The 15,670-nt window shown below is 50.6% G+C and overlaps 1 protein-coding gene across 3 annotated transcripts; it reads left to right on the forward strand.

Annotated features, from left to right (window-relative positions):
- The first annotated feature begins 4,335 nt into the window (after positions 1–4,335).
- On the forward strand, positions 4,336–12,764 carry LOC144735898 (uncharacterized). Of its 3 annotated transcripts, none has more exons than XM_078618477.1 (2): positions 4,336–4,373; positions 6,074–12,764. In XM_078618477.1, exon 2 carries the CDS (start codon positions 6,091–6,093, stop codon positions 10,627–10,629), a length of 4,539 nt encoding a protein of 1,512 aa, XP_078474603.1. In that variant the 5' UTR covers positions 4,336–4,373; positions 6,074–6,090; the 3' UTR covers positions 10,630–12,764. The 3 variants fall into 3 exon arrangements, with proteins under 3 accessions (XP_078474603.1, XP_078474604.1, XP_078474602.1); XM_078618478.1 differs by having other exon boundaries at positions 4,363–4,435; XM_078618476.1 differs by lacking the exon at positions 4,336–4,373 and adding an exon at positions 4,380–5,518.
- Positions 12,765–15,670: the final 2,906 nt, after the last annotated feature.

Genomic DNA, 15,670 nt, shown 5'->3' on the forward strand with positions numbered 1-15,670 from the left:
GGATCTGAGCTCCACGCAATCCAGCCTGGTTAAACCTCGAATCCACTGTAGGCAGGCGATGCTGAATGTCTCTCGCCCAGGGGTGGGCAACCTCCGGCTCCAGAGCCGCATGCGGCGGCTCTTTGGCTGCCGCCTTGTGGGCAGCAATTTACATTAAAAAAAAAATCTTAAACGCAATTTAACGTAAAGATAATTGATAAAAAATGGCACTATGGAATGTCTTGGTGACAAAATGTACAACAGTCACAAACTGCATTGTTAAAGAAGAACGAAATGAGACAAAACTAAATAGACGCAGATTATTCCATCACCTATTTTGTTTAAGTCGGCACGTGTTGTCATCTGCAATATCCCTGCTGTTTGTGAACAGCTCTGCGTGTGGTGCGCCTGTTGAACTATTTTTGTCAAAGACAAAATCTAAAATTGGCTCCCTTTTTTAAGTTTAGCAACCCCCATCCCTGTTCTAACGGGCACAGCTGTGCCTGTAAAGAGGTTCGCATTTTCTTCTTGGTTCTTTCGGTAAAGTCACGTAGAATGGAAATAATAAAATAAAAAAACATAAAATAATTCTCACGACGTTTCGGCCACACCTGAGGACGGCTGCTTGCGTTGTGGCCGAAACGCCGTGAGAATTTTTATTATGTTAAATTTTTATTTATTATTTTATTATTTCCATTCTACGTGACTTTACCGAAAGAACCAAGAAGATGAATCTCTGCAGTCACAAAAGCTTTAAATCGAAATTTAGGTTCACATTTCCCAAGAATACGGAAGAGCGAACAAGTAGGCATCAGGCCCGGCAGCTTCCACACAGCGCCTGGCTCCAGACACAGAGGTCCTCTGTTCCATGAAGTGTAATGCTTGTACTCTTAGGGTTTTTTCGGTAAAGTCACGTAGGTAAAAAGTAAAATAAAAAAATAAGAATAATAGAAATAAAATAATAAATCACGACGTTTCGGAGGCAACACAAGTCTCCGTCATCAGGTGGGACCGTCAGCTAAATTTACTGTATCAAGTGAGGCAAAATCCAAGAGACAAGCTCTTAAATACAAGTTAAGGGGGAGGGGTTTATCTGAATGTGGTAGCCAGGGAATGGAACGGTGGGGCGGGGGGGTAAAAGGGAACAATTGGTGCACCTTGGATTTTTCCTCACTTGATACAGTAAATTTAGCTGTGACGGTCCCACCTGATGACGGAGACTTGTGTTGCCTCCGAAACGTAATTTATTATTTTATTTGTATTTTTTTTACCTACGTGACTTTACCGAAAAAACCTAATAGAAAAAAGCTAATAGAAATAATAATAGAAATAAAATATCAATAAAACAATGATTTTATTTCTATTATTTTTATTATTTAACTGCGTGACTATACCGATAAAAACCTAAGAGGATGAATCCTTGCAGTCACGAAAGCTTCAAATCTAGAATGTAATGCTTGTGTCCCAGTCGCGAGAACTCCATCACAGCACCTGTATCTGAGCTTACTCGGTTCAGAACATGCAGCACAGGAGAGTTTCACAGTCCGATCTGCACCTCCCGTTTAGCGCGGCTGGCTACGTGCGGTGCGCAAGAAGTTCAACATACGGATGCCTGACGACCTTTGAACCATCTCAAGAGATGCGGACTGCCGATTTGAATCGGCAATCGTGTCACACGAAAAGTACATGTTCACACAAGCTGTCGAGATGAATCGAGACATTATTTGGTGATGCTGCGTTGGCAGTGATGCAAAGCACAAAACACATTCCTGCGTAGGGAGCTGGTAGGAACGTTGGGTTGCTGGGTCAATGGCCAGGGGCAACGGCGGCGTGGTGTATTCCGCAAATATGCCCGACTGTGAGGGCGGGCACAAGCCGGCGTGAGTAGGTTAAACGTTGAGTTTTATAAGGGCACCACGGGGTGACCAGCCCCACCCCCCAGCCAGCCCCACCCTCCCCACCCAGCCCCTTCCCACCCTCTCCACCCAGCCCCTCCCTCCCCACCCTGCCCCACCCTCCCCACCCAGCCCCGCCCTCCCCACCCACCCCCTCCCTGCACGACGGACGGACACAATAATCCCCTGTGGGCTGGTGGAACCAGTGGGTTCCTACCAGTATAACCAAACTCGACCTGACGAGCATTATATTTTCTGTTTGACACGTAGGCTTTCGCGACCGATATCCAGAAGGTTTTTTTCGCGGGTTCGATCGCGTAAATATAACTCGTTAAACCCACCACGATCCGACAGTCAATTCGTAAGGTTTGTCACGTGAACAAAACGTGCCAATTAGTTACTCATATTCTTGGTTCTTTCGGTAAAGTCACGTAGAAGGGAAATAATAAAATAATATAAATATAAAACAATAAAAATTCTCACGACGTTTCGACTGCAACACAAGCAATCATCATCAGGTGTGAAATCCACAGAAAGCAAATTTGAAAAAAGTGGCGGTTTGTGGAGAGGGGCTGGGTGGGGAAGGTGGGGCTGGGTGAGGAGGGGAGGGGCTGGGTGGGGAGGGGAGGGGCTGGGTGGGGCTGGGTGGGGGGTGGGGCTGGGTGGGGAGGGGCTGGTCACCCCGTGGTGCCCTTATAAAACTCAACGTTTAACCTACTCACGCCGGCTTGTGCCCGCCCTCACAGTCGGGCATATTTGCGGAATACACCACGCCGCCGTTGACCCTGGCCATTGACCGAGCAACCCAACGTTCCTACCAGCTCCCTCCGCAGGAATGTGTTAAAAAGTCCCGATTTATGAAGATTTTGGGCAAGACAGCAAAAACAACAGTCCCAGACCACGCCAAGATGCTGTAACACCACACAGTAGTCACTCATTAAAATCACATCGACCTCTAACCTCTCGTGTTCTGTGAAGGGCCATTACCCGAAACGTCGCCTATTATAGATATCTGCTTCCTATGGTTGACGATGCAAAGGAACAACTATAATTGTTACGTCATATGCATGAACTCCTCTAGTTACGAACATGCGACTTCTGAACTTTCAGAGATCGGAACAAACCCAATCCGTGTGTCCAGCTCCATGTTCGGATAGTCGTAAGCCCAACCACCGCGCAATCGATGACGGTGGTGGCATCTACATCTGCAGAACGTGAAGAACCAGTGGCATCTACATCTACAGAACGTGAAGAACCAGTGGCATCTACAGAACGTGAAGAACTAGTGGCATCTACATCTGCAGAACGTGAAGAACCAGTGGCATCTACATCTGCAGAACGTGAAGAACCAGTGGCATCTACATCTGCAGAACGTGAAGAACCAGTGGCATCTACATCTGCAGAACGTGAAGAACCAGTGGCATCTACAGAACGTGAAGAACTAGTGGCATCTACATCTGCAGAACGTGAAGAACCAGTGGCATCTACATCTGCAGAACGTGAAGAACCAGTGGCATCTACATCTGCAGAACGTGAAGAACCAGTGGCATCTACATCTGCAGAACGTGAAGAACCAGTGGCATCTACATCTGCAGAACGTGAAGAACCAGTGGCATTGTAGAACGTGAAGAACCAGTGGCATCTACATCTGCAGGACATGAAGAATCAGTGGCATCTACATCTGCAGAACGTGAAGAACCAGTGGCATCTACAGAACGTGAAGAAGCAGTGGCATCTACATCTGCAGAACGTGAAGAACCAGTGGCATCTACAGAACGTGAAGAACCAGTGGCATCTACATCTGCAGAACGTGAAGAACCAGTGGCATCTACATCTGCAGAACATGAAGAATCAGTGGCATCTACATCTGCAGAACGTGAAGAACCAGTGGCATCTACATCTGCAGAACATGAAGAATCGGTCGCATCTACATCTGCAAACGTGAAGAACCAGTGACATCTACAGAACGTGAAGAACCAGTGGCATCTACAGAACGTGAAGAACCAGTGGCATCTACATCTGCAGAACATGAAGAATCAGTGCCATCTACATCTGCAGAACGTGAAGAACTAGTGGCATCTACATCTGCAGAACGTGAAGAACCAGTGGCGTCTACATCTGCAGAACGTGAAGAACCAGTGGCATCTACATCTGCAGGAGATTACAACTTTTAGAGGCAATCCCCGTATTTAGTGTACACGCCGTACAACACGTTTGGATTCGACAGGAGTTAAAGTTGGGCTTACGAACAAATCGACTTACGAACAGACCTCTGGAACTAAGCTCGTTCGTAAGTAGAGGAGTCCCATGTACTACCAAGTCGGTCAATGCATTAGCATAACTATGACGTTATTACAATATAATTACCATATCATTTGCATAATGTGAACGCGAACAGATTCACGAGAGCGTTTCGATTCTGCGCCCCCCCACACACTGTCCCCCCCTCCCCTCGCCCCGTGACGTCACTCGCGATGACGTCACCGACATAACATGGAGGTACGGGGCTCGCGTCACGTGACCGCTCATCTCACCCTTCTGTTCGGCCTCTGCACAACGCAGTACTGTATCTGATGTTAATATCGCTGCAATTAATATTATTGTTATTGTCGTTACGGTGCCGTTATTATCATCATCACTAATCATCGTTAATGCGTGTCTTTTTTTTAACAAAAAAAAAACAATTCCTGAGGAGAATGCGCCGTGCCTCGTAACGAGTGTTATAAAAGTAAACAGGCGCTTGACTGCAACATCGGTAGCGGTGGTGATGGTGATGATGGATGGTGGTTGTTGATGGTGGTGGTTGTTGATGGTGGTGGTGGTGATGATGGATGGTGGTTGTTGATGGTGGTGGTTGTTGATGGTGGTGGTGGTGGTTGATGGTGGTGGTTGTTGATGGTGATGGTGGTTGATTGATGATGATGGTGGTGGTTGATTGATGGTGGTGGTGGTTGATTGATGATGGTGGTGGTGGTGGGTGATGGTGGTGGTTGATTGATGATGATGGTGTTGGTTGATTGATGATGATGATGGTGGTGGTGGTTGATTGATTGATGGTGGGTGATGGTGGTGGTTGTTGATTGATGATGATGGTGGTGGTTGATGGTGGTGCCGGTTGATGGTGGTGGTGGTTGATGGTGGTGGTGGCCACCCACCCCCTCGTGCGCCGTGTCGGCCTTCATCGGTGGCTACTCGCTAACGGCACTTGCCCCTGCAGTGTCAGCTCTGCCTGCATGGTGGGGGATCTTTGTCACCGATATAAATCATCACGCTGACATCAATCTCTCTCACTCATCCCATGGCACCTGGGTCTGCCACGTGATCCCTTACTTGGCCTCTACGTGCACCTAGCCTGGCACAAGCGCCGTGCTGGCGGTAATGTAAATCATTAGGCTGCCATCAATCTCTCTCACTCATCCCATGGCACCCTGGGTCTGCCACGTGATCCCTTACTTGGCCTCAAGGTGCACCTAGCCTGGCACAAGCGCCGTACTGGCGGTAGTACTGTAAATACAGGTAGTCCCCGAGTTACGATGGGGTCCGACTTACGATATTTCGATCTTACGATGGCGATAGCAATACGACAAAATTGCCATCAACAAACTTAACATCGTTCAAGTATGCAAACGAAGGACATAATCTTGGTGAGCACAGTACAATATGATACGTTACGATACGTTCAATGCATGGTGTGATGCGTAGCTTTAGCGATTTCATTTAAGGTTACGACGATTCGATACGTTCAATGCATGTTAAAAATTTTATAGCAGATAGGATTGTTTCCTGAAAAAACTTTCTATTAAATTGCAGTTCATATAGGTAGGCTAAGAATTTACTGTGCTTTTCTACTTTACATTTTACTGTGCAATACAGTATTGTAATTAATAAATACATACAGTATATAGTTTATACAGTAGGGTACTGTGAATTGCTCTGTTTTGCTAAATTATCACCATTCTTTAAGACTCCTGGGTAGGCTAGGCCATCTTCGACTTACGATATTTTCGACTTACGATGGGGTCGTCGTAACGCATCTCCGTCGTAAGTAGAGGACTACCTGTGATTAGGGAAGAAGCTCAAGACGTTGACGTGGGTTCGAGTTTGAGACCCAGCCTCAGGACGGGAGGAGGGAGATGTCTGGGTAATAATTATGGGTCTGTCTGTACCACGGCGTTGTTAACCAGCGTGCTGTGTACCAGGAGTGGACAACAGTGATATGGAGAAGAAGGTCGAGCAAGGGGTGGAGCAGGAGATGGACGGTGGGATCATAGAGGAGTTGGAACGTGCTGTGGATGGTGGCACAACGGACGAGGTCGGGAATGAGACTGTAGAGGAGATTGAGTGGAAAAAGGAGGTGGACATCGGGGCAACGAAGGAGGTGGAGTTGAAGGAGATGTGTCATTGGACCGTGGAGGAGGTGGAGCAGCAGGTGGAGGAGACGGTGATGAAAGATGTGAATATTAGAACTGTGGAGGAGATGAAATACATTGACAATCAGACTGTGGAGGAGGAGGTGGAGCAGGAGCGAAAGGAGGTGGACTTTGGCAATGTGGAGGTGGTGGAGCAGTTGAAAGGGGTGGACGGCCGGGCCGTGGAGGAGGTGGAAATGGAGGTGGAGCAGGACATGGACCACGGACATGTGGAGTTGATGAAAGAGATGGACGTTAGGGCTGTGGAGGAGGTGAAACAGAGGGTGGAACATGGAGGGGTGGAGAAGGTGATGAAGGAGGTACGCAATGGATCTGTGGAGCAGGTGGAGCAGGAGGTCAAATATGTAAACCCGAAGGAGGTGATGAAGGAGGTGGAAAACAAGGATGAGATGGTGCAGGTGGACCGTGGGCCGGTGGAGGAGGTGGTGAGGTTGGAGTTAAATCAGGTGGATGATGTGGGTCAAGCATGTTTGGATGTGGTTTATCAAACACCAATGCAGGTGGATCACAGGGCCAAGGAGGTGGCAGCAGTGGAGCACATCCTCATCAGCCAAGCACCCTCTGAAGACGGTTGCAGGGCAGAACATTTGAGCAGCGCAGACAAAAATGTGTTTCCAGGTCCCGTCACGACAGACTCCGAAACGGCGGAAAGCCGCCAGAGCACCGTGGCTCCCTGCAAACAGCACGGCAAGAACGTCGACGTCTGGACCGTGAAATGTGAGGGTGCCTCAGGTCAAGGCATCGCGAACGTGGAGGTCCACGGCGGTCGGTGTTGGTACGTGTGCGCAGAGGTGGACTGCGGCACAAGGTTCAGGAAGAGTCGAGACGCCCAACTGCATGAGCAGGTGCACCGCCTGTGTGCCCCCGTCTGCAACGTCGATGTCTGGGACATGTTCGACACCGGTGGAGGGGGCAAGGGGGAGATGGGCCAGCCTTGCTGTGCAAGTCCAAAAAAATCGCACGGAAAAACGATCGCCGCCCAGGAGCCCAAGGTGGGACAGGAGGGAGGTCAGCCGAAGTTTGTGTGCGATGTCAGTGGCTGCAATCGCTCCTACATCTGGCTGAGCAGCCTGAAGAGGCACGTGAGCGTCTCCCATGGAGTCTGCGACGAAGCTGCGACGGAGGAACGTGACCTCGTGAAGCCCGCGGAAGGAGGCAACGCCGTTGAGGAAGCCGAGACGGCCGTACCAAGGCAGTCGTCATCAGAGGTGCAGATTCCAAAACAAAAGGGGGAGAGTGTACGGGCTGACTGTACCCATAACAAGCGTGCCAAGTGGCCTGCGATATACAAAAACGACAAGTATGTCTGCTGCAAGTGTTACAAGACGTTCAACAGCCCGCAACAACTGGGCGGCCACCTGTCTGCCAGGAAAAATTGCGTACCTCACCCACCGTGGATGAGCGATGGTGATGAGCAGAAACAATCAATTAACGTTTTTGATGGTAGCGTGGACAAAGGCATGGAGGTGGGAGGAGATGCCCCATGTGAGTTGGGGCTTTCGGGTGTTGTCAATGATAAAGATGTAACTTCTGAAGATGTTACTCGGTCAAAAATAGACTGCGTTGCTCAAAAGTTGTCAGCACCTGAGTTGGATATGTTGGGAAATGAGCCCCAGAGGAGAGTTCAGCAGTGGTCACACGTAACCGACAAACCTTGTCGCAGTGGCTGCATTTCCCCTTCCAATAAAGGGTGCACGTTGATGCCTTGCGGACAAGGTACACAAGTGGAACGGCAAGAAACTAAATCAAATCTGGTTGCGGGGAGGCAGGGTTCCCCACCCAGATTGAGCTCCGCCGACAGTGAAGTTTGCGATGGAACAATTTCCATAACTAATGTTTGCAGCCTCTCTCTGAGTGCCGAGGCGGAACACATCCAGTCTGAAGGGAGCTGCCCTTCAACGTCTTCTAACACGCCACGAGACTTTTGGAAAACGTATGAAAGCAACCCACGGATGTCTCGCGAGCAGGCCCTAGTAGCAAGAGGAGAGACCAGTGTAAGTGCACCCACCGCTTTTATATGTCCCCCTCCAAACCTTTTGAGCATCTCTCAAGGACCAGCCGAACACAACAAGACCGCCTTCATGGACCCTCAATTCACAACCAAGGCAATCCGCATGGTGATGGGCTTCCATTCGATTTTGGATGAAGATGACGTTGACCCAGGAGTCTCCCATTCCGTTGAAGTTAATGTTTCTCGGAAGCAAGCTGACGCAATGCCCTCGACGGCATTTCCTGCAAGAGTGACGGGCAGACTTATCCCCTGCTGCGTTGCTTCATGCCAGTACAGAGCGGCAACACGGCGTACTCTGTCGGGCCACTACATTAATTGTCATGGCTACAGCAGGGAGGAAGGCTACAGGCTTGCTGAGAACCAATGCATGTCCCAGCCCGTCAAGTCCTTCACCACGAACACTCCAGTGCAGTCGCATCGCCAACCGAATAAGCCACGTATGGGTGGTCTCTGCGGCAGGCCTCCTAGTGACTTGGCAGCATCCGGTGATGATTTCGGAGGAAAAGAGGGTGCATCCAGCGAGAATTCGCTCGATCGGGTGGCCGTGCAAGGGCAGTGTGGGCAAGGCCCAGTGAGTTCAGGAGGTGAAAGTTCACACACGTTAATTTCCCAGCAAACTGCTCAGGCCAGGCACAGGTGGCCCCGCAAGGCACACACAGAAATGCTATTAAAGCGACCCTATGACCTGGCCTGCGCGTGGGAAGATGGCAAGGCCGCATTGGCCGGGATGAGGAAGAAGGTGCCGAAAAAGCTCATGTGTGGAATTAATGGCTGCACGCGCGTCTTCATGTGTCCAGGGAGCCTGAAGCAGCACGTGGCTGTGTCGCACAAGGAATACAAGCGGGCTGCGTCCCCGCAGCAGTACATGCTCCCAGAGTCGCTGGTCATCGAGCAAAATAAGGCCGGGGCGGACACGCTGCTCACGCTGCAGAGAGAGAAGCAGGAGACGTGGAGTCCCTGGCTGGCGCAGGAGCGTGACAGGTTGCTCAGTGGGTGCTCCCACAACCGCTACGCCAAGTGGCCGGCAATCTACAAAAATGGGAAATACGTGTGCAGCAGGTGCTACAGAGCGTTCGATAGTCCAAAGTCTCTGGGTGGACACCTCGCTCACAAGACAAACTGCGTACCTCCCTTCACGAGCCCATTCTCAGAGAGAGGTCACCCGCCATGCCAAATGCGTCCGGTGACAGCCGAGGCGGTCAGTTATGTGGTGAACAACTCGGCCGCCAGTGAGTTCTGCATTGTGGCTGTGGAAGGTGGCGCTAGCTTTGGTGTTGATCTGAGAGCTCCAGACGGTTCACAAGTGGGAGGTGGTGAAATTATGAACTCGCAATTGACTGCGGACTCTGGCTTACACCCGCAGGTTATCTCAAACAGTGAGTGCATTGACAACAGCGACTTCACCATCACGAACGTTTGTAGTTTATCAACCAACGCAAACCCTATTTTCTACAGATCTAAAGATCCCTTGACTGAGGGCAGCAGTAACCCAGCCGGCGTGTTTCCAGGAGCGGTGGAGCGGCACATTATCCCCAGCCTAAACCCGCAACACATGCCTCTCACCGGCCACAGAGTGCACACTCAACCCAGACCAGGCTTACAGGGTGAACGTTACTCTGAACACACCGTTGCGCCGATCGCGAGGCGCTTCAACAACGGCATCCGCGTATCTGACGGGATGCCCCCTGCTCGTGAAACGAATTCCAAAAGTCACGTTTGCCGAGTGTCGCATTGTAAATTCGAGGCCCTCTCCAGGACAGCGCTGCTTTCCCACTACGCCGAGGGGCACGCGGTGGAGGAGCGCGTTGCCGAGCCGCGGCGCTGCCAGCCGCCCACTGTGCCGTTCGGATGCCTCTTCAAGGACTGCGACGCCAAGTTCCCCGGCCACCGCGGCCTGAGGCTTCACTACAAAAGCCGGCACAAGGTGAACGACCAGCAGCTGGAGAAGCTGTGCGTCGAAACCGCGGACGTGCGCGCTGCGTCGCCGGGCTTCTCGCCCGTCGAGTGCAGCGTCGTGGAGATGGTGACGCCGGCGGCGGCGGCGGCGGCGGGGGAGGAGGAGGGGGATCGAGCCGCAGGCCCGGCGCTGCAGGCCTCCGGGCTGCCGCGCGCTGCGGACGAAGCAGCCGTCACCTCCCCGCTCCTGCTCATCGTGACAGTCGAGGCGGACGAGGGCCGCTGGCCGGGGGAAGCGGCGCCAGCGCGAGGGCCCGCGGGGAAATTTGGGCGCCGTCCCCCCGTGGGCGAAGGGGCGCCATCGACTCCTGACGCCGGCCCAAAATGGGCGGATCGAGGGCCGAGAGATGCACTCTGAATTGGACGGTTTTTTTGCATTGATCACCTTTGACAAACGTTTGTTGAAAGTGTTAAAAGGACAAAGTTTTGCGAGTCACGAAATGTAATGAAGGATGAATAGCTCCTGTCGAATTTTTTTTTTCAGAGACGTTTTGGAGTGTTTAAGGCCATTTTAAAATTTCAGAAGCAACTTTTTTCTTGTGTTCTCCTTTAAAGTAGCTTCATTTAAATGGCATAAACCCCACCCGGCTTCCACCTTTGTTTTCAGTTGTTCTGCAAAGCATGTACTTCAGACACATCGGGAGCACAATATTTTATTGCTCTGAATGGAATGTTGGTTTTCGTGAAGTTGCCCACGAGATTACCCACCGTCCCCGCTCACTCCCACCTTCTCTCTATGCTTGCCGCGACCACCGCTAGTTGCGTTCAGAGGATTTGGCTGCTATTGTACATTTCCACATGATGATAAGCCAGTTCAGTGGGATATCATTGGTGGCCAGGTCACTTCTGAAAAAGAGCTGTATAAGCTCAATGGGCTTTACTTGGTAATAAAAAAAAGTAAAAAAAAATTCGAAATAGAGAAATCTGCAATACACAATGTTGCAAATTTCACGGTGAAATGCGAAAGTAGAGACTGCAACTGCAAAGCTTGTTGAGGAAGTGGAGCTGAATGAAAAGAGATGTGAACGCTAGGAGATTACATATACTCTGAACTCTGCATAGTGGAGGGAAAGGCGGATTCAATATATAAGCGAACAACACAACGCTGTACATGACCAGGGGATCGGCAACCAATACAACAAGAAGAGCCATTTTTTCCGAATTCCCAGATGGTGGTGGGTCCTTAATAAATAAGGTGTCACAAGGCAGTCGTTTAAAAGAGCCGCAGGTTATACGTGGCCGACGAACCCGTAAGCAAGGAATGAGGGCAGCCACAGAGAGATTGGTTTCTCCGCTTCTACGCTTCACGTGGTTATTTATCACCCAGCACACTCCCAAGAGGGGGACGCCTTCCGTGGTGTAACGGTCAGCACAATTGGGCTTGCGATCAATGAGGTCGACGGTTCGATTATTTGATTTCCCGGCACGGCAGTTAAAACAATGGGGGGCAGGTTTCTTAAATTCCCCACCTCCTCCCTCCCCCCTCCCCACTACCATATTAATCAGCAGTCCAGGTTGCACCTCCAATTAACACGGTTGGCTACGTACGGTGCGAAGGAAGTTCAACATATGTAGTGTTATTGAGGACACCGTAGTAGGTGAGTCGATCGGCAGGTCATGTATGGTGGAGTAAGCGTAGGTACCCCCCCACTTCTTCCAAGACCCCTGCTCGCATCGTAGAAGAGTAGGCCAAACACCCTCTCTAGAGGGCCTATTTAGAGCTCCCTCTAGTGGCGGATCCTTCTAGCAGTCGTGTGAGCGAGTGATTGTAGGGCTACCCGTTTTTACCTTATCTCCAAGAAAGGTAATAATGCACTTTTTTTTTTTGCTAAACCATGGTGTGATGTTCATGGATGTTTACGTGCCTGTAACACCGAGCAACCCGAATTGCATTTCATTAATGGCTACACCCTGCCTGCGGATGATTCTATTACTTGATATTTTTTTCCATTTGCACATGTGAGCCGCGCTGAGGCCATGCCAAGCCAGGCCAAAAGCCGTGCCACCGACGTCATGCACGCAAACGCGGTGACACCCGAGACGCACGCACGCACGCAGATAATGTGACGCCACGTATCCACACAGCGTGCTCGACATCAGAACGCAACCCGCATCGATGGCCCTGCTCCCTGGCTCTGCGCGACTCCCCGAGATAGATTCAGATCGGCGTCTTCTGAGGCCAGTGGAGCCAAGTGGTTTGGCCACGGCACGGCACGGAAAATTGCCGGCGGGGGACCCCGCGCGCTGCCTCGGCTGTGCCATTTGAAAACGGGGGGGGGGGGGGGGTATTGGAGAAGTCAAAACCCCAACTGCGAGGTTTCGCATTTTGCTCGAAACGAGGAATATTTGCTCGAAAATATTTTGGCGAGAAGCCCCGTTGGCCGTCGGAAATGTTATTTTACGTTGGCGATGAAACAGACGCTTGCTTATATTTCATTATTGCCCGCGGTGTGCAAGAATGGTACAATAATGAATAAACGGCATTGTACTTTTTTTGTGCAGTTGGGGCGGAACAACAACAAAAAAAACGTAACTTTACACGGCCTTAGCGTGTACTCGTTAAGATACTGCAAAGCGTAATGGGCCCTGGGATGCACATTTCTTGTCAAACCCACTCACACACAGTCGGGAGACACGGTGTGTTCTGTGAACGCGGTGCGTCGTACCTTGCGTTGATGTTGGGGGTTTTTTGTGGGCCGACTACAGCCTGCTTTGAGTTATTCGTCATAAGCCACCACAACGTATCGTTGTGGTTTTTTTTTATAATAAACAAAGTAACTTGGATTTGACACCGTCCTTTATGAAGTTTATTGTGGCTGACATTTTCAATATATATTGATGAAACTGCGCTGCAGTGAACTTGAGATATTGATCCTGACCCAGGCAATATCAACTTTTCTGGGGGTTTATAAAATATGTACCACTTTGTCGGATGTAAACAATGGACATTAAATGGATATACTAGGCCCTGCCATGAAATGTGGAATTTCATCACTAAACCCAGGATATATTGGGGGGTGGGCTTTTGCATTTTTGAGCGGGGAGACACTTTGCCTCACCTTAGGAATTATTCACACACAGATGGGGAGGGGCTGGGTGGGGCTGGTCACCCCGTGGTGCCCTTATAAAACTCAACGTTTAACCTACTCACACCGGCTTGTGCCCGCCCTCACAGTCGGGCATATTTGCGGAATACACCACGCCGCCGTTGACCCTGGCCATTGACCGAACAACCCAACGTTCCTACCAGCTCCCTCCGCAGGAATGTTGTCATGACTCGCTTGACTGGCAAGTCGGTCCAATCACGCAAGTTGGGCCATCGCACACCGAGCCCAAGTTGGATCTCGAGTGAGCTGGTGAGTCGAGCTTGGGTCAAGCGTGTGACGGCCCTATCGCTCCAGCGATGGCTGTAGGGGCGCGTGTCTGATTGCGCCTTGGTCTGGTTCAATCGCTGCCTCGGTGGACCCATGGAGAGAGGGGCAACAGCATCTTCTGAAACTCCAAGGTGCCCTACCGAGTGCTGCCCCCTCGTGTACGTTACCATAACTGACAAGCCCCGCACCCTCCACCACGTCGTGGAAGCAGAGTTTGAGAAATACATTCGGATGCTGCAGTGTAATTCTGCAGCACTGCAGAGGCGAGGGTTGGTGGGTCGGACAGAATGTGAATCTCCCATCTGGTGGGCGTCGAGAGGAGGCCACAACCCATGGCTTGCCAGGAAAAAGTTCAGCAAATGTGGACTCCCAACTGTTCCATCTGAATGGGAGGGTGTTGTCCCCCTCGCACGCCGTGGGTAGTCTATGGGTGCTCGGATTCCCTCCCACTCTACAGACAAATCAATTGGCTGAAAACATCTTGATATTTTTCGAGGAGCGCAGAACTTGGGCAATTGTTGGTGCCGTCGGCTCATTGCCGTCTGGGCTGCCTTGTCTTCCTGCTTGTTTCTGTGGGTCTGCGATTGTGACCGACGCAATTTGCATGAATGACGATGGCGCTGCTATAAAAAAAATTTGTTTTTAGGATTTGCCAAAACTTAGCCCACCACTTTTCACGCAGACAACTGGGGCGTGGCACAGGCTATGTGTCTGTAACCTAACATTTACCCATTAATAACATTTACGAATCAAAACAACACATTTACTGCACTATTAAAAATACTAATTAACATATTGCTGTTATCGGTGGTGCCCTATTGAAAACCCACGCCTCAGCCCCTCTGACCCCTGGCCAGAGGTCGCAAACGGGGTTTGATTCCTTACCCGTACCCGGCCGCACCAGGGTCGCAAATGGGTACCCGTACCCGTACCCAGCCGGGTACGGGTACCCGTTCCCTACCCGTACCCTACCCGAAATGAGTGACAAACGGTTACTCACCAGTGACTCACGGCCTACCCGTACCTATACTCGGCCGCACCAGGGTCGCAACCGGGTACCCGTACCCGGCCGGGTACGGGTAGCCGGGTATCGGGTATGGTACGGGTATCGGGTACCCGTTTGCGATCTCTGCCCCTGGCACCGCTGTGCCAGTTGCACCGCCTGCACCCAACTCGACAGCCACTCCAGCACTCTGATCTCTCTCGCTCTATCTGAAATATGGTTCTTTCGGTAAAGTCACGTGGGTATAAAATAAAATAAATCACGACGTTTTGGGCGCAACACAAGCGTCTGTCATCAGTTGGGAAACCTTTTTGCGCCCGAAACGTGATTTCTTTTTTATTTTATACCTACGTGACTTTACCGAAAGAACTAAAGTGTATGGATTCTTGCAGTCACGAAAGCTTCAAATCAAGATCGCTCGATCTTCCCCATCAGAGGGCCTCCTCCCACCGGGGAACTCCGCCTTCCAACGGGAGGCCGCGTGGTTGTCCAATGTAGAACAATGTTTAAGGCTCTCTGTTGTATAGGGGCCACGTGTAGCGAGAATAAACATCTCGGTTCAACACGTCGGCTTTTGCGACCAATATCCGTAATTCATAAACGTTTTTGGGTTATATCGCGTTATTTATAAATGTGTCGTAACCATCCACCACCCGACACGGCCAACTTCGCACGTGAAGGGCTTACAAGTGACGCCATTAACGAACGAAACGGGAGGAGGATTTCCCCACACATCTGTCCGCCTGATGAAGCTAGTTGTAATTACTGGCGAAACGTTGTACTCCGATTGTAAATGTCGTGGCTTTGCTCTCCAACACACAACCGGTGTTGCTGTACTAGTACACTACACTATACACTACACTATACACTACTATACACTACTATACACTACTATACACTACACTATACACTACTATACACTACTATACACTACAGCTACACTATACACTAGTGCTGTACTAGTGACGAATTGGCCACGTTCTGTTTACGTGACAAACCTTACTAGTTGGCTGTGTCGGGTG

Source organism: Lampetra planeri, chromosome 57 (genome assembly GCF_965212315.1).
Source record: "Lampetra planeri chromosome 57, kcLamPlan1.2.h2, whole genome shotgun sequence".
In the NCBI taxonomy this organism is placed as follows: Eukaryota; Metazoa; Chordata; class Hyperoartia; order Petromyzontiformes; family Petromyzontidae; genus Lampetra; species Lampetra planeri.

Coding starts and splice junctions, on each gene's coding strand:
- LOC144735898 (XM_078618477.1), top strand. CDS start 6,091: ATGGAGAAGAAGGTCGAGCAAGGGGTGGAGCAGGAGATGGACGGTGGG.